General features: G+C 39.7%; 1 protein-coding gene across 3 annotated transcripts in view; it reads left to right on the top strand.

The window, feature by feature from the left end:
* The window catches only part of SDCCAG8 (SHH signaling and ciliogenesis regulator SDCCAG8), a 104,045-nt gene that overhangs the window by 78,107 nt on the left and 1,366 nt on the right, over positions 1–24,572 (top strand). For all 3 annotated transcript variants that reach the window (XM_053937279.1, XM_053937277.1, XM_053937276.1), the window contains exons 17-18: positions 19,439–19,565; positions 21,609–21,691. In XM_053937279.1, coding sequence (XP_053793254.1) covers positions 19,439–19,565; positions 21,609–21,659 — 178 coding nt within the window. In that variant the 3' untranslated portion in view covers positions 21,660–21,691. The remainder of the gene's footprint in view (positions 1–19,438; positions 19,566–21,608; positions 21,692–24,572) is intronic.

The following is a 24,572-nucleotide window of genomic DNA, read 5'->3' as shown; positions in this document are numbered from 1 at the left end:
GAGATTCTTTCAGGCAAAACCTTTTTGAAAAAATTCCTGTATTCTACTGAAGTGTTAGAAGTCCTATGGCACATCTAGTAAGGAGAAGGGCTTTGACTACTACTTCTTGGACATATTTTCCTTTCTCTGTGTTAGTGTGTTCTATGTGGTCAATCTCAGAGAAAGATTATGACTGGTAAATGCTTGTCTGTTGTAGGAGAATCTTAGAAGCAATTACTAGGTTAGCCCTGATGTGTATTTGGGATAGTTACATGTTCTGTGGAAGTTAGTTCTTGAAGGCTTGTGCTTCCAAATCTGTATTGCCTTAGGCAAAGGTGAACAAAGCCATGTTTGTCCTAACCTAAAAGATGCTCTTGTTGACAAAGAAAGAAGCAGATGATGATGAACTTAATGGTAGTGGACAATGAAATTATCTAAATATTATCTCAATATTGATCTAAATGTTATGACATAAAGTTCCTTTGAGGAAAAGTGCTTTTTGGAATTCACTGCTACTGAAATACTGTGTTCCATACCAAGGCAGAGAAAGGGGAAAAAAGGATGTTAAGTCACTAGCTGCTTCTGTATTTACAGAACTGTTTTTAAACTGTATCAAAAGAAACAAAGTGTTTTTTATTCTTACTAAGAAAAGTACTGCAACATGAAAAGCTCACACAGTAGTTTTCATGTAAATATGTGTAAAATCAATAGTCTGTGGCAAGGATCAAAACAGCATTACTCCTCCATATTAACAGAAATGTAAAAATTTCACTACACACACTAAATTGAAATATTCAAAGATTTCAAAATACTGTTTTTTGTTTTGTTCTATAATATGAACATAAATAATGATGTTATAATCTATGAGACTGAATGTTGATAGTTACTCCTGTAACTGATCCAGGAGCTGATAACACACCTACTGCACCAGAACCAGTACCTGCATGTATCAGTTTAAATGAAGAAGGGCTCCATTATTTTTTAATGGAAGCCCAGTTCTTCAAGGACTCCATCAAAAGTAAAGGCTCCTCACCCTCTGACTGAAAAAGTAGTTGTATTGACTCCTCTGAGGTCACCTAAGTATTGCAGTAAACATACAGCTACTAGGTCTTAGAACAATTGCTTTTATAGTAAATATATTGTGGTAATTCCTTAAAGTCCTAATAATGTCTGACCTGATATTTTAAAAATAGTGTCTATGGCTTGGTCATCCAGTTTTTAAACATACATCTAATGGAACATGTATGTTTACAAAAATAGTTTTTCTAGAAACTTTAGCTATTTTTCCCCCACTCTCCAGAAAGAGAGATTTACCTGTTACATATTGGAAATGGTCAGTTCCTGTTAAAATCATTTAGGTAGCTGCTGTAAGTTGAAGTGGGAGGCCTGTACCCTCATGAATTTTTGACAGATCCACTGCATTTTTCCCAAACATGATTTCAAAACTGCAAGTGGGTGAAGAAAATCAGGTTGTTATGAAGAGTTTTACCCTCTTGTTGCACAGCTGAGATTTGAGGATGGAGAAGTGAGCAACATGAAGAGCAAAACAAGTTATAGTGACTGTTCTTGCAACGTGCAAAGTATTAAGAAAGTTGTCAATATTATGCTTTGCTCATATTTGTTAAATTAATTTTTTTGCATTCCAGAGTACCTTGCCATAAGTACATGCATTTGTTAAAGATGTGATCAAAACCCCAAGATTATGTGAATTCCTGTTCATCCTTCATCTGCAGTGTTGAGTGTTCCCCCACTGCTGGGACTGTTTATGGTGATCTGGATCTAATAAGGGGTCTTTTTTCAAACGTAGCACTTAAATACTTATTTGGTTTTTGTCTGCCCATTGTCTTTTTACTTACATTCAAGATTTTTTTTTCCTGTTTGAGTTTTTAGATCAGACAGAAGGCCTTATATTTCCACTCATTCCTTCTGCAGGTTAGTGTAAGGACAAAAGAAAAAGAAAGAATGGGTTAGAGGGCTCACATACTACCAGTCAAAAAAAAAAAAAAATCAAGTAACATAGAAAAAGATAAAAACTTCAAAGACAAAATATGAAAAATATTCTTAGAGTGCTGTTTTGTATTCTTTTCCCCTTACCATTTTATGCTTTTCTTATGTTTAATGTAATTTTAGGTATTCCAACAGTACATGTGGAGGGAATATTTTCTGGAAAAGTTATGAAGATTTCTGGATCTTCTGAAAAATATATATTGTGGATGCACACAGTGAACAAAAACCTTTGCTTGTTCAAAACTTTTCACGCAATTTTCTTGTTTGCTCAGTTATCTTGTGAGTTACGTGTTCAGAACTGAAAGCCAGTACAATCTTTACAGAATATTATTACTTTTTCTCCATCTTACTGTCTGCTCCCACTTTCAACTGCCTCTGTTTTGGCAAATTTTAGACTTAGTTGTTGGTATAATTAATGTTAATATTATGATCAGATATAATCTTCAAGTTCAACAATTCATAAGTAATTTTTTATAGCATCATGGCATAAATTGACCAGTACCACCTTTATGGTACATAAATGTTTTTCATTTTTTGGCCTAGGTTCTCTCAAACAGACAATTGTAACATCTCTTAGAAGTGCTTGCAGGTCATTTATACAAAACTAAAATCCTTTTTATACAGCAATAGTGAGCTCTGGTTTTTTGGGTCGGGTGTTTTTGTTTTGGGTTTTTTCTATTAATAGTGCAAGGGAAAAGCTTACCCTATATTACTGTGTTCAAATGCTTCCCTCTGAGCTGTTCTTCACTGAATTGTCTCTGGAGCCAGCACATCCTGTTCCATTTGAGCCCCCCTTGATGTACAGAAGCAGCCCCAAAGTTTTAAACAACAGGGACTATTTATGGAAAAACAGAAGTTAAATTAATTTTGGTAAAAACCAGAACTGATTAGCATCCTGATAGTTAAATTCATTAGCAGAGTGCCCCAGTTGCACTTTGGTTAAAGCAGTGTTGCAAGATAAATGAGTGATCCTTCCCATGCTACTTTCTTTCCTTTTAATAATCAGTGGAATTTTGGTTGCTGAAAACATCTGAATTCATTTGGTCCCATAAACACAACAGGTAACTGTGGAGCAGAATTAAAAATTAGAATTACTTGAGATGTTAGTGCTGTTTGTGTTATCATCCTAAAATTTCTGTTCCACTAAAATTGATTCTGTTCCATTTAGCTAATTTCTATTCATATTTTTAAATAGCACAGTTGGGGATTCTTTCCTTTGTAATCTTTTTGGGAAGGAATTTTTTTCTAATACTTCAGTGACTTTCTGCATCAGATTGCAGGGTAATGTTACAGTCAGTAATGTTTACATCAACAAATGTAAATTCAAATTAAATCTATTATTTAAATAGCATAATGGAAACACATGGTGCTTTGTAGTCATGTAATTAAAGAAGATCTGTGCCTCCAGGAGTTTATGATCTGAAGATCAAAACCATTTCCACAAGCAACAGACCTCTTCTAAATTATCGGTCTACAATTTGGGGATTTTTTCTTGCATCTATTTCGGCATAAATTTTACTCCTGAGCAGAGATTTCAACCAGGCCAGTGCAGAACTGGCTGAGATACAATGCCTAAGTTTTGTACTTGACACTTTGTGTAGGGGCAATTTCCTCTCTAGCGCAGAAAAGCTTGGTGTTTTGATGTCAAGATTTATACCTCCCTGATTTAACAGCAACACTGTGAACTAAACTTTGTGAATTATTCCAGTTTAGCTGTGGAGGCGGGGGAAGGGGAAACTCAGTTTCTTATGTTTAACAACGAGTCTGACTAGCCATGGTTTTTTTTTTTTGGGGTGTTTTTGGGGTTTTTTTGGCTTTTTTTTTTTCCAGTTGTGAAAGTAATTTTGTGCAAAATTGCATTTGAGTTAAATAATTCACTCATCCTGGGGCAATAGCCTGTATTCACTTTCCAGCTGAGCCAACTAAAAATATGGGAAACAGACCAGCCTAGTATTCCATTGTTACCTTATATAATATGGTGTTTTGGAAATGATGATGAAGGCAACCTGGATATTTCATGGATGAATTAGTAGATTCATAAACTGAAAGCTTTGCTTGCTATTTGTAATGGTGTTTTCTCCCTTCCTTTCAAAACTGCTCACAAATTGGAGCTGTTTCTTTTATTTAAAAAGAAAAGAGGAGGACAAAGAAAAAGGGGGAAAAATCAAGCCTTTTTCCTTTGAAGAAATCTTTGCCTAAATTGCTGGCCGAGTTCCCTCAAAAGGCTTGGACTCCTTCAAAACTTGGAATCAAGTTCAGACCCCAGCTAGGTGAGGTAGAGTACTTTGTTGACTTTACTTAGTTTTCTCCTGACAATATGCTACAAAAGAGTCTGGGTGTAAACACATAGGTTCTTATTGTCAAGTGTGATGGTTTGGGATTTTTTCCAATTATCATCCTAATTAGGACCCTGAGTTAAAAAGAGTTTTTCATTTCTTTTGGTCATGGGGAACTAAATAAAGAATGGTCTGTGAACCATGTGATTTTCAGGTACCTGCAATCCTTCAAGCCCCTTTGTTGCTGTAATGACTTAACTGCAAAATTATTTCACAGCCTTAAGAGGCAATTTCCGCCTTTAACCTCCTTGTCTGAGGACTTTCCTTAAATTGAGGTAAGCTTAGACAGTCCCTCACAGATTCACGTGTTCTATTCTGTGTTCCAGTGCTTTTTTTCTCGAAGTTGTTGCTTGGGATTGCACAGCTTGGAGGTGCTGCTGTGTTTGGTTTTACTCAGTTATTTAAATCCATTAAACATGAGTTCTGGTCATTTCCTGATCCTATGAATGCTTTGAGCTGTGGCAGCTAACAGAGACTTCTCAGCACTTTGTTGGGAACTATGGCTGTTTTCCTCCAAGCGTTGTGTTTCAATTTTACCCATGCTGTGCTACAGATCCTGACATTGCTGGATTCGGGGCATCTGTGTGCTGTGTGGATTTAGTACTGTACTAATCTTGTCTAGCATCTTCTAAGATAGAGCTGTGAAATGATTGTTTGTTATGAGTTGTAGGCATCAATGAATGCTGGCAATTTTCTTCCAAACCTGTTTGAGCAAAGTTTTGTACCTCAGGTACATCAGGTACAGCTGTATGTTGATCAAAGTAAAAGATTTCCCCACAATGAGCGATGGTCCACATCCTACCTTCTGCATATTTGCAACTGGATTTCCTTTGTACTGTTCTCTTTTTTTTTAACCTAGCTGTAGCTTTCTGAGCCTTTGGTGTGTGGCTTCACACAAATGTTTACTACATGACAGGCTAACTTAGCAACCAAGATTTGTTTTCTTCTTCTTCCTCAGTGCTTTTGTCTTGTGCTGACATACTGGATTCTGTGCTGTACAAAAGGAAGCCCTAAATGACAACAAGTGTAACATTGTGCTTGGGACTTGTATTTTTGGATCTAGACTCAGATGAAGGACTTGTGCTTAAAAACATCCTGTACTTGGCAATACCAAATACCAGGTTTCCTGAATCAGGGGTATTCTCATAGTTCTAATATAACACTGAAAAACCCCAAAAATTAAAAATCCTGTATCAGTAGGGGTACCTGAATTTCAGGGTGCTTTAGGTGGAAAAATAACCAAGAAGAATAAGATTTTCTAAGAGGATGTAGCATTGGTAGTCTTAAACAACCCACCCTCCAAAATACAGCAAAACAACAACCTCAAACTACAGAGGTTCTGTGAAAACACAATAATTCTGACATCAGACAGTTAAATAACAGACTCTGATGCGGAAAACTGCCCCAGATTCCAACATTCCTTTCAGCTGAGATTAGAAAACAAGGTAGACTTAGCATGAGAAATAGTGTCTTTATATGAAGAGATTGCTCTTGTTAGGCCCATATGTGAACCATATATCCAGATTCTCTCTACATCCGCTCACTTGTCTCCCTGTCAGCATTTGAAGAGAGATCCCCAAATGATCAAATGTACCTTTCAGACTAGAATTTAATTTTAGAAGACTGGCCTATTAATTTTGATTATAACAATGCTGTGGTGGCAGAGACATCGGATTGCAAGTAAAATTTCAGAATCAAAATGCTACAAAGCTCTAGAAATAAATGCAAGTGCAACTTGCACTAATAGGTAACAATAGTTGTATATAGTAAAATACATGTCATTATTGAATAAGAAATAATTCATCAGGGCATGTATTGTTCATGTGCACTTGGTGTGTTACAAACTGCAGTGTGGAGGCTAAATACTTCCAGGATCTGTGTGTCTCAGATGAGGAAGGCAAAGTTTAAGAGCCAAAAAAATGGTTCCAGAGCTGACACTTGTAGAAATTTGGAACTTAAGTACTGCAGAGCATCTTGGACATTTTTTGGAATTTATTTGCTTTCTTGTATTCAAGGAGTTAAATTAATAAAAACTGATTATATTAGAGTAGTTTGCATACCATGAAACTTGTCAAAATGTTAATTGAAGTCTTTGAGACACCTGGTTGATTACTTATTTTCCCTTTATGGTATATTTTCTTATTTTAATCTTAAAATTAAGTGCATTAAGTCACCATCAAGAAGTAGAAATGATACTAAAACAGGAGTCACAAAATTAAAAATGCCAGTATGAAGTAATGTAATCAGTGTAGTGATTCTATGTTTTCTGTTTTGATAATGGATGTCTAAGGGTGTTCATGTGGTTATTTCATGAAGAAATCAATTCACTTGCTAATATCCTCACTTCCCCATGTAGTCCTTTTCAAATTGAAGCGGTTTTGCATTCAATTCCCTGTTTCTCTTTGTCTCAAAAGAGGAAAAGGGTCCTGTCATTTCTACAAATCAGTGTGGAAATTCTGTTGCTTCTACAGCTTAAAAATTAAGTGCCCAATAAGTGGGTGAATTATTTACAATTATTAATCAAACATTTCAGGTATACCTAGAACATGAATACAGGAAGTTTTAAACCTATTTTTATAATCATTATTATTCCATATAATAAGAACTGTCATTTCTTTACCAACTTTAAAAAACCTCACTCTACGCTCTACATTCCAAAAAGCCCTTCCCAAACAAACCCAAAAAGATACGATAAGATATGGTAGCAGAGTCTTCATCAACCCAGCCTGTTTCTTAAGAATTCCAAACTGCAATCCAGTGAACCTATTGGCACTTTCTACTGGAAATCATTAATGGTGGCCATGGGTAAGCAACAGTTCAGTTACACTCTGCAGTCAAGGGAGAAGCTTTTGACATATGCTGCACCTTCATAATTTTACCTTGCTTGTCAAGAGAATAAACTATATATTTTTTTTTTCCTTAGTGTGCAAGCAATAAGAACGTGTGCAGCATTTTCATTATTTCTACAGCAGTCAGTATGTAGCAGGTCTTGGTGAAGATTCCGTTCATGGTTCCTTTATTCACCTGTTCTTGGACAAGAAGTCATAGCATGTATACAAAGTTAAATTTCTCTCTCTTATCTAAATCTAAAACCATACTTTTTGCCTAAAAAGTAAATTGCAATTCTGAAGTGCCTAATCAAATACATGTTTCACATGTGCAAAGGACTTCTGCTGTCCATGCTTTCTATTTCTGAAATTCTGTTTCTGATGTTTGTACGGACTCTTATTGAAAGGAGGGCAGCACTGGGTGTTGCTGGTGAGGGATTGGGATGGGGCGAGGGAATCTGTGAGACAGCTCTCCAAGCACACCTTCCTCTGGAACTTCAGTCACAGCTGATGTGCACAGACATACCAGATGTGGTCACAGACAATTGGTTTTGACGTGACATGTTCAAGAGACATCCTGCTGGGTTGATTATTGCTTTGCTATCCACAGCAACACTGTGGATAAAATAGGCATTTTTCAACCCTAAGTGATACTGAGTTATTAAGAATCTTCCACGAAAATGCGAAGACACACAGAGACAGTCCTCATCTAGGAAAATAAAGGAAGTAAATATGTGAAATCAGATAATTGAAAATAATTTTCTCTCTCATCTCCCACAGTCCTCTAGGATTGGGGCAAATGGGCCAAGCCTGGGCATTAATACCTGAATTGAAAATTGGTTAATGATCAGAAAATATGTGTGAAACATAGAAGGTCTGAAGATATTAACTCAAGAGGCTGGGGAGGGGTTTTGTTGATTTTATTATATATTTTTTTTTACATCATTTCATAGTATGTAAGTTTTGAGTATTGTGCACAGAACTAACTGAAATCCTAATTTGTAGTTACAAATATTTCTTGTTACTGTAAATGCCCTTTATATAGTTCTTTATTATAACTGGAAAATCAAGCCCTATCAAATTGAAACTGAGCTAAATTGCTACGTCACTGAATACATTGCCACATTCAAAATTTTGAAAATACGATTGTGTTTTGAACTTCTGTCATCTTTTTCTTAAGAAGAAGAGGGAAAAAATGTAATTATTGGAGGAGAAAGTGTCTTTTTAATTTTGGTCTTGTATAAAACTGTTCAAAGCAATGTTGATGAAATTTTAAATAGTCTTGAGACAGAGAATACTAGGGGAAAGGAAAGCACTAGCCTTAAACAAACAGCTTGGAAACCTAGTATTGTCCTCAAAATGCTGGTTTCAACCAAATCTTCAACATTGGTTGACTCTTTCTGTGAGGATAGGACGCCATCATTTGTATAGGAACTCTAACTCCTAAATAGCTGAGGGGAAAAACAATTTGTTCACTGTGTACTTGAACACAAGTAATCCCATATTGTAAGGAAAACTGTTTTTGTGAAGGCAAAGGAATGTTCTCCGCACATTGCAATGGAGACTTGGTGCAGGGAGACTGTTTGGAGCAAATACATGTTTAGTTTCTGTTCTTCTGGAAAAGAAGATGTTCTTGCTAGAACAGACACATGTGCTACATGTTCCTATGCTCCACAGTGGTTCACAGATAACTGCATGAACAATACATGTGAGCAGCATTTGAGGTAGAAATGTTATCTTTTATCTCTTTGATGTCTTGTTTCAGTTATGCAGGAAAGTTCGAGGAAGTAGTGTTTCTGAACAAAAGGTGCTGCAAATCGTCAGCAGAACTGCACAAAATTGTGCAGTCTGTCCTTAAATATTTCTGTCTCTGCCTGCCCTTCGTTAACGAAGATGGTTATTCATCACAGAGTGGTCAGTGGGAGTCTTATAGGAACATTTATTTATAATTTCTAGGTTCTATTTTTTTTTAATTCCAGGCTCCAAAGTGTATATTTTCTTTTCAGTTATACTCCATTATGTCATAAATGAACAAATGATAACTCATCACAAAATTATTTTTGCAGCCTGTCTTCCTTGGCGTCTGGATTCTAAAGAGATAACCTGGATGCCTGCATGCCAGTGCAACCGGGATTTTTATGGTGTGAATAATCTTTGCTCATCACACCAAAAAAATCAGTGTGTCAGTGTATTCCTGCAGAGTCATTAGCATACAGACTCACTCTGCTTGCTTAACAAAGCATGGTTTGGTGTATTATAGTTTCCTAGTCTGCTTGTCGGATTCACCTCTGACAAAAGCAGAGAGCAAATTCAATCCCTTCTTCAGTGGCACACTAATGTGGGGAATAAATCTTCGGGCATAAGGTCTGAATGGCAGTCATTTAAATAATTCAAATGCAGGGATCATTTTGCCCATGTGCCTTTCATTTCTTTGTTTTGTTTCACTGTATTTCCCAAATCACTGAGAGACAAATGATCTTCTGCGACAATCTATATTTTTTAAATATCTAGACCTAAATAATCCCTGTCCTCTTTAAATGCAGTTTAATTGGTTACATGTAAAATAATTATTTGCTCTCTTTTGTGGTGTGGAGGGGGGAGTTGGAGGGGAGAAGTAACATACAAGCAGATGTGCTGCTAGATCTACAGGCTTCTGCCAACCATATGGCATCTTAAAGAAAGATGGTTGGAGCGTCTGGATTAGCAAAGAGTCGGGATGGAAAGCCATGTGTCGTGTTGGTACAGGCAGTTGTTTTAGCTCTCTGTAAAAGGCTTCAGGAGATTGTGTAATGGAACAAATGGTACTGCAAGCCTAGTAACAGCCTTACCGCTGCTGGAGAGGCAATTGGCCCCCAGGCGAGTACTGCTTCATCCTTGCTTGTTGGTTTTTTGTGAAGGATTTTTAGATCATTATTATGTGTTCTTTTAGTGTACAGGAAACTTGGGAGATGTAATTCTGAATTTTATACTTGAAAGAGAGCTATTGTGTGCTTAGGATTTTTTCACACTCTCATTTTTCATAATGAAAACATACAGTTCCCTTCCCTTTGAAATGAAAAGCTCGTGCCCCTCTGCAAATTTCCTGCGTCCTTCGTGAACACTTTGAGACATCAGTTCACTGAATTTGTATCTGATGCCAAGATTTTGGGGGAAAACTGCTCTCTCTAGGATTTGCTTAGTTAAAAAGAGTGGGGCTATTGTGCTTGTGGCTATAATGGACCAGCTTGGCATTTGTATTCTGTTTGACAAGGTGCTCTTTATGCAAACAAGGGGCCTGCTTCTATTAAAGGCAGAACTCCTTTAGTTTTTAGCAACACAGGATTGGGCATTTTCATGGGGTTTTGTGTGCTTTACAGGAGTCTGTAGTTCACATTACAGCTCATAGGAGTTACTCTGGAGCAGGATGAAAGCTATTGTGTCCAGATCTGTAACAGAAATAGATTTTAGTCATTTCTCTACTGTCACAGATTAGAACTCTAAATTCCTCTGTATGTTTCAATGAAATCAGGCTTCTTAATAGACCTGTAAATGCAGTTTTTTCTCCTTGATAACATTTGTTTCTAAGGAAATTAAACCCTGATGCTGCAGTACAGAAGTTCAGTAATTAGAATTATTTTATTTGAAGAGATTTTAAGTACATTATAATCCCAATATCATGATTTTTATGTAAGGAGATAACATGAGGGACACCCAGACATTCATTTGTTGGTAAATACTTGCTGAGCAGGTAATGCTATGCTTTCAGAGACATTAGAAACAAACCATTAACTAGAGAAGCATCTTCCCTATGAGAATCTTTGCTGAAAAATACACTGTCTTAAACTGGGACAAACGCTGCTCTAGTGCAGCCTCAATTCACAATAATTTAAAAGTAAAATTACAATTACCGTTCTTTTTTCGCTTTAATTTTTTTCATACTCTCCAGAAGGCTCCTTATCTGGAGCTTAGGAAACAGCAGTACTCAGCTTAATCTGCAGTTTAGTTACAGCAGCACATGCTTTTTCCTGAACTGCCTGCATGCCCCCCTGCTCAAGCCTGCATATGTTGCTCAACACTGATCAAAAGTAGACTCCCTCGGGAGGGAGGCTTGGGTTCATTTTGTCGGCCTGTTCATTACGTCGCCTCAGCCAAAGCTGAGCCAGGTGTAAGGTGGACAGTTGTCCACCAGGAGTGGTGCCAAGACCACCAGCATCTCCCTGGAAGGCTCTTGCGATGGCTGCTGAGGAGCAGAGTCAACCAGCGAGTCCCAGCAGGGACCTCGGGCTCTCTTGGGGCACCTGCTGAGCTTTTGCTGCCTTTCAGAAACCCCAACTGCTTTCTGCCCCATGTTCATGTGTGAGTTCACCAACAGAGAAATGGGCTTTCTCTGGGCTTCCCATATAAGAAATTTTAAGTAATGATGTGTTTGTGCTTCAGCAACAGTATCAGATGTTGCCAAGTCTGCAGAGACAGTAATTGACCGATAGCAGGTGGATCTCTTGTTCTCAAATTGCATGTGTTTGTCTTCTCTATCCCTGCTTAAAAGAACAAACCCCATGGTTTATTTTTGAATAAAGAGCCACAGCTTTGTTTTCTTAATTTACTACTAGTGATTTAAGGCTGTTAATTTTCATTTATGTAAGTGAGAATGTTCAGTTTCCAAAAGCATATCAAGACTTCTAAGCTTCCTTGTTTAATGCTTGCTTCATAAAAGTTACCACTGTTTACAACTGAAAGATGAGAACATGGGAAAGTAGTATGAGAAAAGCATAATTTACCTAACAAAACTAACAAGACCTTTTGGTGTAATCTAAGGGGAAAAGTATTCTTCTTGTATAGTTACATTGAACGTGTTACATTATAGTTTAATTGAATGTCAAGAAAGCTATTAACATTTATTTCAACTTGTAGCAAAGAAAAAGCTGGTAGTTTTGCTAGAATTTTTCACTATAATTAAAAAGTGGTGGCAACAGAAGAGTCTGCATGCACATGCACATTTGTGGATAGGAGGAATCCTTCTGCTGGAAGGTGCTGGTTGTCTTTCCAAGCTGGGATGTCTGTGCAGGATCCAGTGACCGCTGACTGATGTGCTGAACTGTGACATGGGAGAGCCGGGCTGGAGCCACCTTTGTGCTCGTTTGTGTGGTATTGCTGACAGCCTTGTGCTGCTATTGCAGGGACTCTAGAGCTGTTATTCTCATCCACAAGCTAAGCTGCTCTCACCAGAAAGGCATAATTGACCCTTTGCACCGGCTGTGATCTGGGTGTGTTGATACTCATCTCCAAACTGCCTGGTTGCAGTCATGCTCTGTATTGTGCAGGGGTTAATGATTGTCCTGAAGATAACTGTACTGATATTTTACTTTAAAGCAGCAATAAAATTCCCTTATTTCATAGCAATGAATAAGTTCACCTTGCAGTAAATTAAAGCACAGTTGGACTAATGCACATCTAAATTACAAAATAGCCACTCTATTATAGAGAGTGTAATACTGTCTATAATGCACTAATGCATTTTTAAGATGTATTTTCTGTGAAATGCTTCCCTTCAGTGTTGCTAAGCAATTGCAGGTTTCACTAACTTCACATGCAGTTTTAAAATATAGTCCAAACCAAAACACCAAGTGGACTCTCTGTTCATAAGAGCTGAGCTTCATGAAGGTGGGCTGACAATACTGCTCAGATTCTCCATCTCTTCTCATTTTTCTAAAAAAATCTTGTGTTTTCCTCTCAGCCTTTTCCAATGCAAAATTACCTTACCATTTTCCCTATCTTTAGTCTTCCATGTTACACCCACCATGGTGTTTCTTTGGTGCTATGACTCCCTTCAGTCTCGGCAGAACTGGTTTATGGGTGTCCTGGGGAATGTGGGGAGATTGATGCTGGCCCCAGGTGATACAGCCCTGCTCTGATGCACTGTGTTACATGCCAGCAGCAGCTCCCTGTGAGGTGGGAGCACGTTTGCTTGGCCAGCCAGCACAAACAGAGGCTGAACCCTTCTCAGGTCCCTTGAGTGCATCCACACATATCTTGAGCACAGGTCTTTCTTACCTCTCATGTACATGCTAGGCTCCTCTGCCCACCTTGACCTCCTTCCCAGCCATTGCTTAGATCCCTACTCTGTATGCGCCTTTTGTTTCCTAGAGTAAATTGGGAAATTAGAGCTGTAGTAGAAGGGGAGTGGGCCGAGCTTGGGCTAAGCTCTCAAATGGAAGCAATCTGCTCTGCGTGGATGGAGGGCAAAGAGCCCTTGTATATAAGGGCTATCTGAATGTGCTGCATAGAAAAAATTGTGTGTCACCAATATAAGTCATATTCTCCTTTTCTGTGTCACAAGCATAAATGTAAACTCCGTACAAATCCTACAACTGTCATTAGTTTGACTGTGATTTATGCAAACCACAATAACCCTCTGTGAACCTGGAAAAATAAGCAAATGTGTGTTGCCTGCCAGAGCTTAAAGGCAAAATCATTTGTTTGAAATGAACTGGAAGGAAGGGCACCTCTAGAATGGAAAATAAGGGTAATGGGGATTAAGCAACAAAACTACCAAGTGACACCTCCATAGATATTTAACATTTTGATATTTTTAGAGTTTCTTTACATAGTAGTCAAACTATGCACTATAGCAGTCTTGGGGTTGTGCTGCAGAACAGTTTTGAAGGACTGTGATATGTAATCCTTAAACTTGGAAATACTCCCTTGCAGATAACCTAATGAGAAGGACTGTACCCAGCACTATTGGCCTCTCATCTGCAAGGTCACTAGTGAGAAACATTATACCTTTCAAACACAGGTACTGATAGCTAGAGAGATAAGCTTTCTGCTCGGTACCTCAGTGCCTGCAGCCCTTGCTGGCTGCAGCTGGGATCTGGGCTTGGTGAGGACAGCAAGGCCGAACCCAAAGCTGTTCCGTTCGCCTGCAATTGCGACTGTCAGAACAACTGAAGCAGTTGTAGCTCAGCTGCACTGCCCTTTCTAGCAGTAGGTTTTTGTTCTGTTTTTTTTTTTTTTAATTAAGACAATATCTGACAAAGTGAATTAACAGAAGCGGATGCTTTTAGCAGGTTTTTTGCTTCAAATGCCTGATGTCAGCTTGGGCCACATGTACATTCTGCACATGCCATGGGATAGAAAAAGTGAAGACTTGTTTTTCAATTCTCTGCTGCCTGCCCAGACACCACATGTACTGTCTGTTACATGTCGCTTCTGATGAGGTTCATGCTGGGAATTTCTTTTTAAAGGCAAAGTATTTGTGAAGGAAAGAGTTCAGATTGGGCATTAAAAATTCTCAGTGTCTCCAGCTTGAATACAGTGATTGCTTTATGTGGACACCAGCTAGCAGTTTGTACAGGTTCAGGTTTGTCTGGTAATAAACAAAATAAGAGGAATTGGAGTAAGCAGTAGGGGAAATTGAGCACATGTTTATAAAAAGTAAAGCCACAGAAATTGTTGTAACTAGTGACACAAGCACGGGAAAATAATTTCAGTAATACAAATACACAGCTTATAAATATGAGGAGACCACTTTCGAAACCTTAGTGGGATATGTGTCTCCTACCATTATGACTGAGAAATTGTGCAAAATCTGTTCTGTCTGGCACGTAACAAAATCAGAGAGGTGAACATCTTTAAAAAAAACCAAAAAAGTGTAGAGTCTGACTATACAATTCAGTATATTTCTGTAATATTGTCTGCTTCAAGCCCTGCCTCTTTTTTTTTTTTTCCTTCCCCTACAGTATTTTACAGCATTCTAAATTACTAGCCTGGATGATCTAGAAAATTGTTTTACTTCATACTTGTCAACTAAAAGCATAAAATAGTAACCAGAACTATTTACTCCCTAGAGCAAACCTGATCCAGACTTCATATTCCTATCAAAGGGCTCACTATTTTGTATTCCTTTAAAGGAGGAAAAGCCTCATCTTCAGCCAGGGGATTCAGACACAAATAGACATTAGTGAAGCTTTCATCCATATCTTTTCCAGCCTGCTGTACACTGTCTTTCATTGCTTCCTTCCTGTCAAAACCCAGTAGGGCCAAAAGTGGTCATCACAGCCGCGAAGCCCAGCTGCTACACCCCCTACTGAAGAACAGGCTGATAATGTTCTCTTCAGCATCTTAGACATGAGCTATTAGAAGCCCAGGAATAGATCCAGGCTCAGGTTTCCTACATGATCTATTTGTTTAACCTGGTGGGCCAGCTGTGGAAGTGAGGACATATTCTAATAGTCAGTGGTGACATCTGAAACAAAGGGGAAGCTCCTATGTAAACTTTTAATTAAACCCTATTTGCAAGTGGTGTTGTGGCATGCAAACATTGTTATCTTATTAGAAATTATATACTCTAGGTACTTTAAAACATAGAGAGTGTCTTTAGTAAAAGGGAATTTAAATGTTACCCAATAGATATAAAAAATAAAATAAAAAAGAAGACTGAGTGATACAAAGCCACCTTGGTCAAGGGGTTCATGGTGAAATGTGGACATTTGCTTCTTAGGTGTCCAATTCCAAACTGTGCAAGGGATATTAACTTCTAGTTACCATCTGTTAACATCAGTTGGATGAGTTTGTTCTGCCTGTAGCATGGGCAAGTGCTTATCCTACTAAGCTAGAAGTGGTGCTCTGCCTGAGCAAATGAGTCTTGTCCTTTTTATGGCAACAGAAGTCTGATAGGGGTTCCAGAAGGTGAGAAATTCCATGGAAACTTTTTAATGTGCCCTGAACTGTCTCCCTGTGTCCTGTTAGAAGTCAGGTCTTCCAGTGTGACAGAAAGGTGGAGGCTTATTCACTACCTTTAGTTCCTACTCACTGTTACAGGGTGATTTTTTGGTCTGTGTGTTTTTCCTCTTATTTTTTTTTTTTAATTAACATGAAAAAGGTGCATCATAGTGTTGATTTTGAAGACAGATGGGAGAATGCAGTTCAGTTAAAGGATAGGTTGTGTGTATGGATATTCCTGTTTAAATTTTGGGAGCATGTGGAGGCTTCTCTGAGATGCTCATCACTTAAGGTTGTTTCAAGGCACTGATCTGTGGGTCAAGATCTTAAGTAAATAGTAATTTAGGACACTAGTGAAACATCAGGGTGTAATTTACTATTTGTCTGCTTTTCTAAATTCATAGACTCTAATTCTTTTTACCTCAAAATTTACTGTGTGAATTTATCAGTGCTGTAAACCACAGTGAAGATGCAATTTTCTCATGTGAGTAATAATTTTATTGTTGGTCTCAACATCCTACTTGTTCACAGAGTTGATTCAAGATATAAAGTAGTAGTGAACATAAATTTTTCTACCTTAATGATAACATCGCTTCTGCTATGAAAAGGGAAGACAGAAATGTAGCAGAGTTGAGGTGAAAAGAAAGCAGAGGAGACCTGTCCTGCCATGCCCACAAGAGGGGTGGGGAGTGACAGCAGCTGGGCCAGTTGTGGCCACAGAAACAAGCTCACTGTGAGCACCAGCCTTAACTCTTTGATGGCAGCAAGTCTGGCACCAAGATCATCATATAGGCAAAGCAAGCGTGATCACTGACTTGCATTCAGCAGGAGATGACCTCAGTGCCTGATCTATCTGTGACAGGAACTAAGTGTGATCACCATAGTGATCACCCTTCAGCTGCATCTCTGCAGCAGAGCAGAGGGCTCCAGCATGGCCTTTGGTTTTCCCACTCAGAACCAGGAACCACCCCTGATCATCAGGCAAATGAGCAATGCAGGAGCAACCTTAGAAATTCATAGCTTGGCACTCTTGCCCTCACAGGACAAATACATTTTAAAGGCGATTTGCTGCACAGTGACATATGCTGGTTGTGCTGGGTTTTAGTCACTTTGGGGGGCAGCAGGAGCCAGGCCCAGCACTCCCTCACCCACAGAGATGTGGCCCTGGTGCTGGTGGGCCCCCTGGGTGGCTGGTGGCCCCCTGGGTGGCTGATGCCCCAGCCCTCACCATGGGGTGCCTGAGGGTTGCAGCACCCACTGCTGGGGTGATGGGCTGGCCTGTGTTACCATGGCAACTGGCAGATGGGGGGCTTCAGCAGGGGCAGCGGGGAGGCAGCCGCGGCAGCGCGCTGGCCGAGCTGCTCAACAACAGCCCTTTCAGCACTGACAGCTCCGCTCTGGCTGGCCAGAAGTAGTTATCAGATTACTTGTATTAAAACCTAATTAAGATGTGTGCCAGTAAATGCAGCATGATTATTGGATTTGGTGATTTAGCTGCTGCAGGTTGCTGCAATCCAATCACGCCATTTCAGCAAATCCAGCTCCGTGGAGTAAAGTGAAAACGTTTTACATCAGTAACCTGACTACGCTGAAAGAGTAAATAACCTTTTAATGCCTCTACTATGTCAAGGACTGACTGATACCCACTGTGGGGTGAATGGGTACTGCCCACAGATCCTTGCATATTAATTTCCTTCAAATCAACGTTAAAACCCAGAGGAGGGCTGACAGGTTATGTCAGCTTTTACCTTCATTGTGGATTGCCTGTGGATTAATGGGTCTGAGTATTCCAGGGCAGGGAGCTTGCAGCCTGAATCCTGTGGGTGCCCTCACTTTAGCTATGTGCTCTTATAGAAAAGAAAGCAGCTTTTGTTTTTATCTGTAGGCCGCACATAAGGGGAAGTGTAACATGGTGGGTGCTAGTATAGCCTTGTGGTGTTGGATGCAATGGAAGTTTATTCTGCAGGTGGAATTCACCTTGGTGCCAAAGCTGTGCTTTTTGTTTGATGTTTCACCTAATTTCTGCAGGGTCTTGCAGTGATTGTCTAGCCATAGCTGTCAAAATGTAACAAAACCTTATCTATCACTTTTCACTTCATTTCTGGACAGCCTGGGGTATAGCCTAGTCTCAGATCCAAATTTCACTGCCGTGTGAGGTCTTCTGCATGTTGTAATTGCACAAAAAAGCAAGGTAGGTTGGAGCCATTCTAACATGAAGCTGCCTATGAGTTCCAAGTACAGAGAATCAGAGCAAAATGTTTACCTTGAAGCTTTCACTGCAGCTTGTGATGCCTCAGTTGTATTCTCATTCTGTGGAACCACTCATCTCATGGAACTGTCTCTTTCTTGCCTCCATATAGAAATAGGGATTTTGGTTTGAAGTGGTTAATGGGAAATTATTTGAAGGGTATTGTTATTACTACTGACTGGGAGCTTTCTCCTTAGTGCCAGGTTGTCCTGTGGGTAGTCCAAACATGGTAACATGGTTCAAGAGCTATGTTTTCACCTTGTGCCTTGAAGTAACATGACAGAGCATGGAGTCAGTCCCTGTACTCCAACACTGCCAGGCCAAGGGGAAGCAGCCCTATGCCATTCCAACTGGACAGATCTTACCACTTCGGTGGAAAAATTATCTCATTTAGACAGGAGGGACACAGTGGTCACTCAGATGCTCAGGACACAGTACATTTGCCTGGTAGGTGGTGTTGCCAAAGTGAACGTGGCGACCGTGCAACCTCCCTCACTCATATTAGCAAAGTGTGCAGAAGGTTCTGTCACCCAGTTGTAAAAATGATGGCAGGCATCGATGTGCAGTTGTAACATATGGGAAGTACAGTGAATGTGGGTGGAGCTGTTCATTTCTCATCTTGAATCATTTACGAGATCAGCAGGCAGGCCAGATACAATGCATATGGGAATGTGTGGCTGTGCTGCACATGTCACACGTAATAGCAGATACTGTGAGAGGGCCCAGAGCCTGTCCTCAGGAGCTAAACGCAGCAGAGCAGGCTGGGAGTCCCAGTGTGTCAACCAAGGGCCAGCTTGGCAGCAGTTTTGGGAGAGCAGACTGGCAGACAGAATTTGGGAAATCATAGATCCAGATCTGCACTGACTAGAACTGCACCCTTTTCATCCATTGTAGCCCAGAGTTGTAGATCAGAATGTTATTAAACCTGTAATCAAGCACTGGAGATACAGATGGTAAAGGTAAAGTTGTGGCCTGCCAGTCAAACCCAGCTCAGTGCCTGTGTCATCTTTATCCCTCTGCTTAAGGAGACAGTCAAAATGTAACACTGGGTGGTGAAGTTACAAGCAGAAAAGTGTAACTGATTATTTCCATAATTAAAGACTTTTCCATTTACAGCACTTTATTTGAAAGGACATAGAGCTTCACAATAGAGCACATTAGGGTTTGTGTCCAGCAATGTTTTTGAAATTTGCATGCCCATCCTAGAAGTAATACTTTAGTCTCAGCCCAACCACCAGCCTGAACTCTGGGCGGTGCCACCACCAGTGCAAACATCAAAGCCTCTTCCATGAACTCCAACTTCAGATGCTCTGCAACCCTTTTATCTATTTCTTTTCCAGGTTACAGCAGCTTGACAAGCACTGCCAGGTCACTGCCCAGCAGTTAGTGGAGTTGCTCAACAAACAGAATCAGCTCTTCAAAGAGAAGCACCTGCTTACAGAAGAGGTGGAGTTTCTGCGAACACAGGTATTGTGCCAAAAGAAAAAAAGGCTGAGGGGAATATTCTGCAGCTTTAGCAGAGAAATCTGCCAGCAGTCTGATTTCAACTGCTGGATTTTGTTGCTGTTGTTCTTTTAAATACAGCATTACCTTATAAAAAATAAAATAAAAATTCACGCAGTTGGAAAGGTAGCTGAACCTGACTCTCACTTAATATAAACTAAATTAAAAAAGTGTTTTGAAGTGACAATAAAAAAGCAGAAGTTATTCTCAGTGACAGTTCCTAGCTTTCTTCTCTGAAGATTTTTCAGAGAAAAGGGAAATCTGTTCTTTAACATCATTAATGTTTAAACAGTAACTTGATATTGATAATTGCTTAGAGGTTTTGCTGCCGTTTGTCAGACTGAAGTCCTTCTATCACTTCATGATTTTTTTTCTCTTTATTTTTAAAAGTTACTTATTTTTTATGTTGCTCAATGACCACTCATGATGAGACTCTTGGGCTTGTCCTGTGCAGAGACACTAGTTGAGTTTTGATGGTCCCAGTGGGTCTCTCTCAACACAAGATATTCTGTGATTTGTGCACCTAATGTGAGATGGTAAATGTACAATCAGTCTTGCCTGGGCACTAATCACAGCACTGCTTCTCCAGCAGTTCTGATTGTTGCTTCCAAGGGTCCCTAGGAAACTGTGACTTCTTATAGACTGTTCTGGCTTTTTTTGTTTTGGCCACTGTTCTTTGGCCAGTAAGTGCTTTGGAAAGAAGGGAGAAGACTGCGGGGCTGGGTTTTTTCTTTTTCCTTCTTTCACTTTTTTTTTTCAGAAAAAGGAAGAGAACTAACAAGCACAGAATGAGGTTTAAAGTAAAACTATCAGATAATCAAACTCAGTGTTGAATTAGTGTATTTACTCAGTCACAAAGCAAATTACAATGCTTTCTAACAGTTTCAAACTCATGAGTTTGCCCAGGATAGCTGGAGTTTGCTTAACATGGTAACAAAGGACACTCAGTATAGGAAATTTAGTCTAGTAGCACACCTAGCAGTAAACAGAACATGAATTGGCTTAGAACTTTAAAGTACTTAAATCATACTATTTTTGTAGGCTTTTTATCTGTAGAAGTCAGTAAATGTTTAACTTAGGAGAATAAAATCCATACTTTGTTAAGCCCCTAATCATGTCCATGTGTTCGGTTTTACAGGACTTCCTGTTCTAGTAGACAAACTCGGTGGCTTATGACAGTGTAACGTTATCAGCATGTAGTAACTACTGGCAAATTTTAGGGCAACCATAGTGTTCTCTCTATAAGAGAGGTTAAGGAGGTAGTTGTTCCCAAAATAAATTAAAATTTCTGCTTTAAGAAAAGCACTCTTGGTAATGTGAACAGCCTTTACATGGTCCACAGGGATTTTGTTATTGATAATCTGTTTTTTCTGGAAGTGATTGTGTTTTTATGGAGTTGGGCAGAAGTACAAAAATCATACAAAAGAGGAAAAAAAACCAAATATTACATTTCTATCAAGACTTGACTGGCAAAAGCTGCCTTCTTTATGTTCATTACAAGTTAATTGTGCTCCAGAGGATGCTTTTTAAGTTGAGAGCACTCAGAAAAGAAGAATGATAGAAAAATTATTACAGAATGAGCCCTAAAAATCTATGTGCAGATATTTAAAGCAATGGTGGTTCTCTGGGAACTGGATTTCAGCCCCAGAGAGCTGCTTGGAATATCAGACAATTGTTTTAAGGAAACTGAAGAACAGTTCACCATAAATGGAAGTTCTTTGCAGAAAGATGCCTGTAGTTAGTATAGAAATACTGAAACCAAACAAATGCATAGTTAATGTTGATCAAAGGTTAAAGTGACCTCATATTCCACATTTTACTATATTGTCCAGCAATTGTCCTTTATAATTAACCAAGTTTATGGAGGCTCTTTTGGGAGGGAGGGCAGGGAGGTGGAAGCAATCAACCATTACCTAAACTTTTAAAGATGATGTAAAATACGCTAACCTAAATGTGCTATTGTATCTTGGAACATAAGCCTCTAGTAACTGCAGTTGCATATTTCAGGGAAAAAAATGGGATGCAGATCTCAAACAGGACACAGATGGAATGAAGTAAAAACCTGGATGGATAAAGAGAAATGAGCAGAAGTAGGTATTTTTTTTCTATATCCTATATATAGAGTGGGGAGGAGAGGAAAGGAGAGCATAACTAAAACTATTTGCAGATGTGAGTTGAATCTGGCAAACACTTAAAGACAAAAGGAAAAAGGAAGTGTTTGAAACATTTTTGGGTTTGAAACTGTTGAACCTTTTTGTGCTTTGATTTTTTTCCCTTTAAGCACTTAAAAATTTAAGGATAAGCCCTCAGTAGTAAAGAGAAGTTTACCTAATAGAATTAAAAAAAAAAAAAAAAAGTATGTTGAAGGGAAAGGGGGATTTACAACTCTTAGCTAGGTGGGAACTTCTGGAAGATCTCAGATTTAACCCAGGTGCTTTGTGTCTGGATAGTCCCTAGATGTTTGCCTTTTGATTTGGAATGCTTTGTTTTGTTGCGTCCAGTATTTCCTATCTGAGGAAGCTTGAATCATCCCTATCTCTTCAGAAAGGCTGCAATTGGTTTTGTAATAAATCATAACAGTTAGTGTCACATTGAAAGAAATATTATGTAGATATTTGTATTGGGAGCGTGCTGTCTGAGTTACAGTAGTGCAGCATAGCTATAGCTGTTCCTACTGCCTTATACTAGTTACTGAACTTGTAAAGAATTTAAAATTGCATCATTTACTTGAATCTAGCTGACCTAGCCAACAAACCCTAACAAGCCCTAAGCCTTGATAAGATTTGTTTTCAAAAGTCATGTTACTTCCACTGTAGTTTTTATTTCTAGTGTTACATGTTTGTTGTATGGGGAAAAAAAAAAACAGAAAGGAAAAAAAAGTCTTTAAATTCAGCTACATTCTGGTGTGTTGAGAGCCTGTTTTTCTTGGAAAACTCATTTGACACTGTAAGGAAAATTCAGGGTTTTAAAGTGAAGGAAAAGAAATCATAAAAGAAGTACCTGGTCCTGCTGAATGCTGCATTCCTTTACAGGCTACATGAGCATATTCAGGACCTGGTAAAGGTAATCAAATTTTAATTATGGGATTTACACCTCTCAATTTGAAAGTTTTTGGAACACTCAGGTTTGGAATTTTTACCTTTGAAAGTCTCTTGTATATTGGAACTCACCCTAAGGCAGGAGGGAGGATAAGAGATATTTAATTGCCCTCCTACATAGGTATGAAATACAGAATACTAAATAAATGTGCTCAGAAAGCAAACAAACATATGGACAGAGATTGCTGGAAACTTCAGCACCCCCCATCAGGCATGAGTGTATTTGTGAGAGCTGGGATGCCTCTCTTGCAGGATCTGCCTTGGTGTCCATCAGTTTGACAGAAATAAGTATTTGTCCTGGTGGATAATCCCCTCACAGACCCCAGCTGCCAGAAGGGGTTGCTGGCCAGCTGAGCCAGTGAGAGCACAGACGGGTAGGATTTGGACCTTGAGGATTACTTCCAGCGAGGGCTGTCATCCTGTGCTGCTGCTCTGACTTCCCCATGAAGATCTCCTCCTGCAAGCCAGCCTCCCCCTGGCCAGGAATCCACACTCTCCCTGTGCTCTCGGTATGGCTGAGCCGCTAAAGCTCTCTCCTCCCTCCTTACAGATGTCTCTGTCACAGTGAGCGTGTCTGTGAGCTGATCACCCTTCTTCTAAAAGGAAGTTAAAGTACACTCACCCGTGCCTGGCTCCCATCCTCGCCCCAGTCACTCAGCGGGAGGCACTGTCAGAATTAGCTGTTCTAGAGCAGAGGTTTCCTTTCCTTTCTTGTGTCAGCAGGAATTTTCAGTGAGGTCCTAGGGATTAATGCAGCAGTGTGTCCAAGTGCCCTGTTTGCTTTTTATTTTTTATTATGTATTATAGAAGCGGGAGCCTTATTTCCAGCAAAATCCATCTCTGCTGTCAAAAGTGATTCAAGCTGATCCTTACTTGGCCCTCAACCTCAGGAGACCTGAAGATTGCTTTTGTTATTAGGAGAGAGCTTTTGTCTTACTGCACAAAGATGGTGCCTGTGCCAGGTGTTTGTAACAGCCAGTGACAGTCCACAGATGGGGTTGGTGGATGTTGTTGTGGGGTTTTTTTAAGCAGATGAAAATCTTCACTTCTGCTTGGATGGAGTTTAATCAGAAGTGATGCAAGTTAAACCATGACAGGAAGGGATAAAGATAGACCTCTGTTTGATGTCTGACTGCCCTGACATGAGGCTTCAAGTATTCAGCTCCTCAGCGTTTGTGCATCTGCAGCTGTGGGACTCCTGTACATCCCATCCAGTGTCTGGCTACTGGACAAAGCTGGGCACCAGCTGAGGAGTTGAGCCTGGCCCTCCTGAGAGTTCCACCTTGGGTTTTACAGCAATGCAATGGAGGATTGAGGCACTGAAGCCACCTGAGTGCTTTCTAATCAAACAGGAAGTCAGTTGCTCTTCCCTCCTCCCAGTATAGCTGGCAGCAATAAAATAAACCAGTCAGGCATCTGCGGTTTCCCTCCTACAGACCCTTCCAATTTGTACATGTAATACCCAACCAGCCTGTTAAAGCAGATACCACTGGGGTAAGAAGGGAGTGCACCACTGTGTGCTGCAGCGTTCTATGCACTGAAAACCAAAATATTCTTGGGAGGAGGAGAAACTAAGACTGGAAAGGCCCCTACCCCTAATTGTCCAGTAACCAACTCGTTTATCAATTACCTGAATGTGACAGTGACAGCTGTGCCCCTTTTGTTAGAGAACAGCACACCTTAAATGACAGCTGTAATACTTGGGCCCTGAGACAGTGCAGTACAGAGATTCTGACAGGATTGGTGCTTGCTTTGTGAAGAGGTTCAGGCCAGGCTGGAGTCAGGAGATTTGCCCACTTCATCAATCAAGCTGAGGTTCTGCAGCTCACAAAGCATTAGCACTGGGTAATTGTGATGTGGAAGGACACCCACA

This window comes from Vidua chalybeata, chromosome 3 (assembly GCF_026979565.1).
Source record: "Vidua chalybeata isolate OUT-0048 chromosome 3, bVidCha1 merged haplotype, whole genome shotgun sequence".
Classification (NCBI taxonomy): Eukaryota; Metazoa; Chordata; class Aves; order Passeriformes; family Viduidae; genus Vidua; species Vidua chalybeata.
This window is presented reverse-complemented; position numbering and strand designations above follow the sequence as displayed.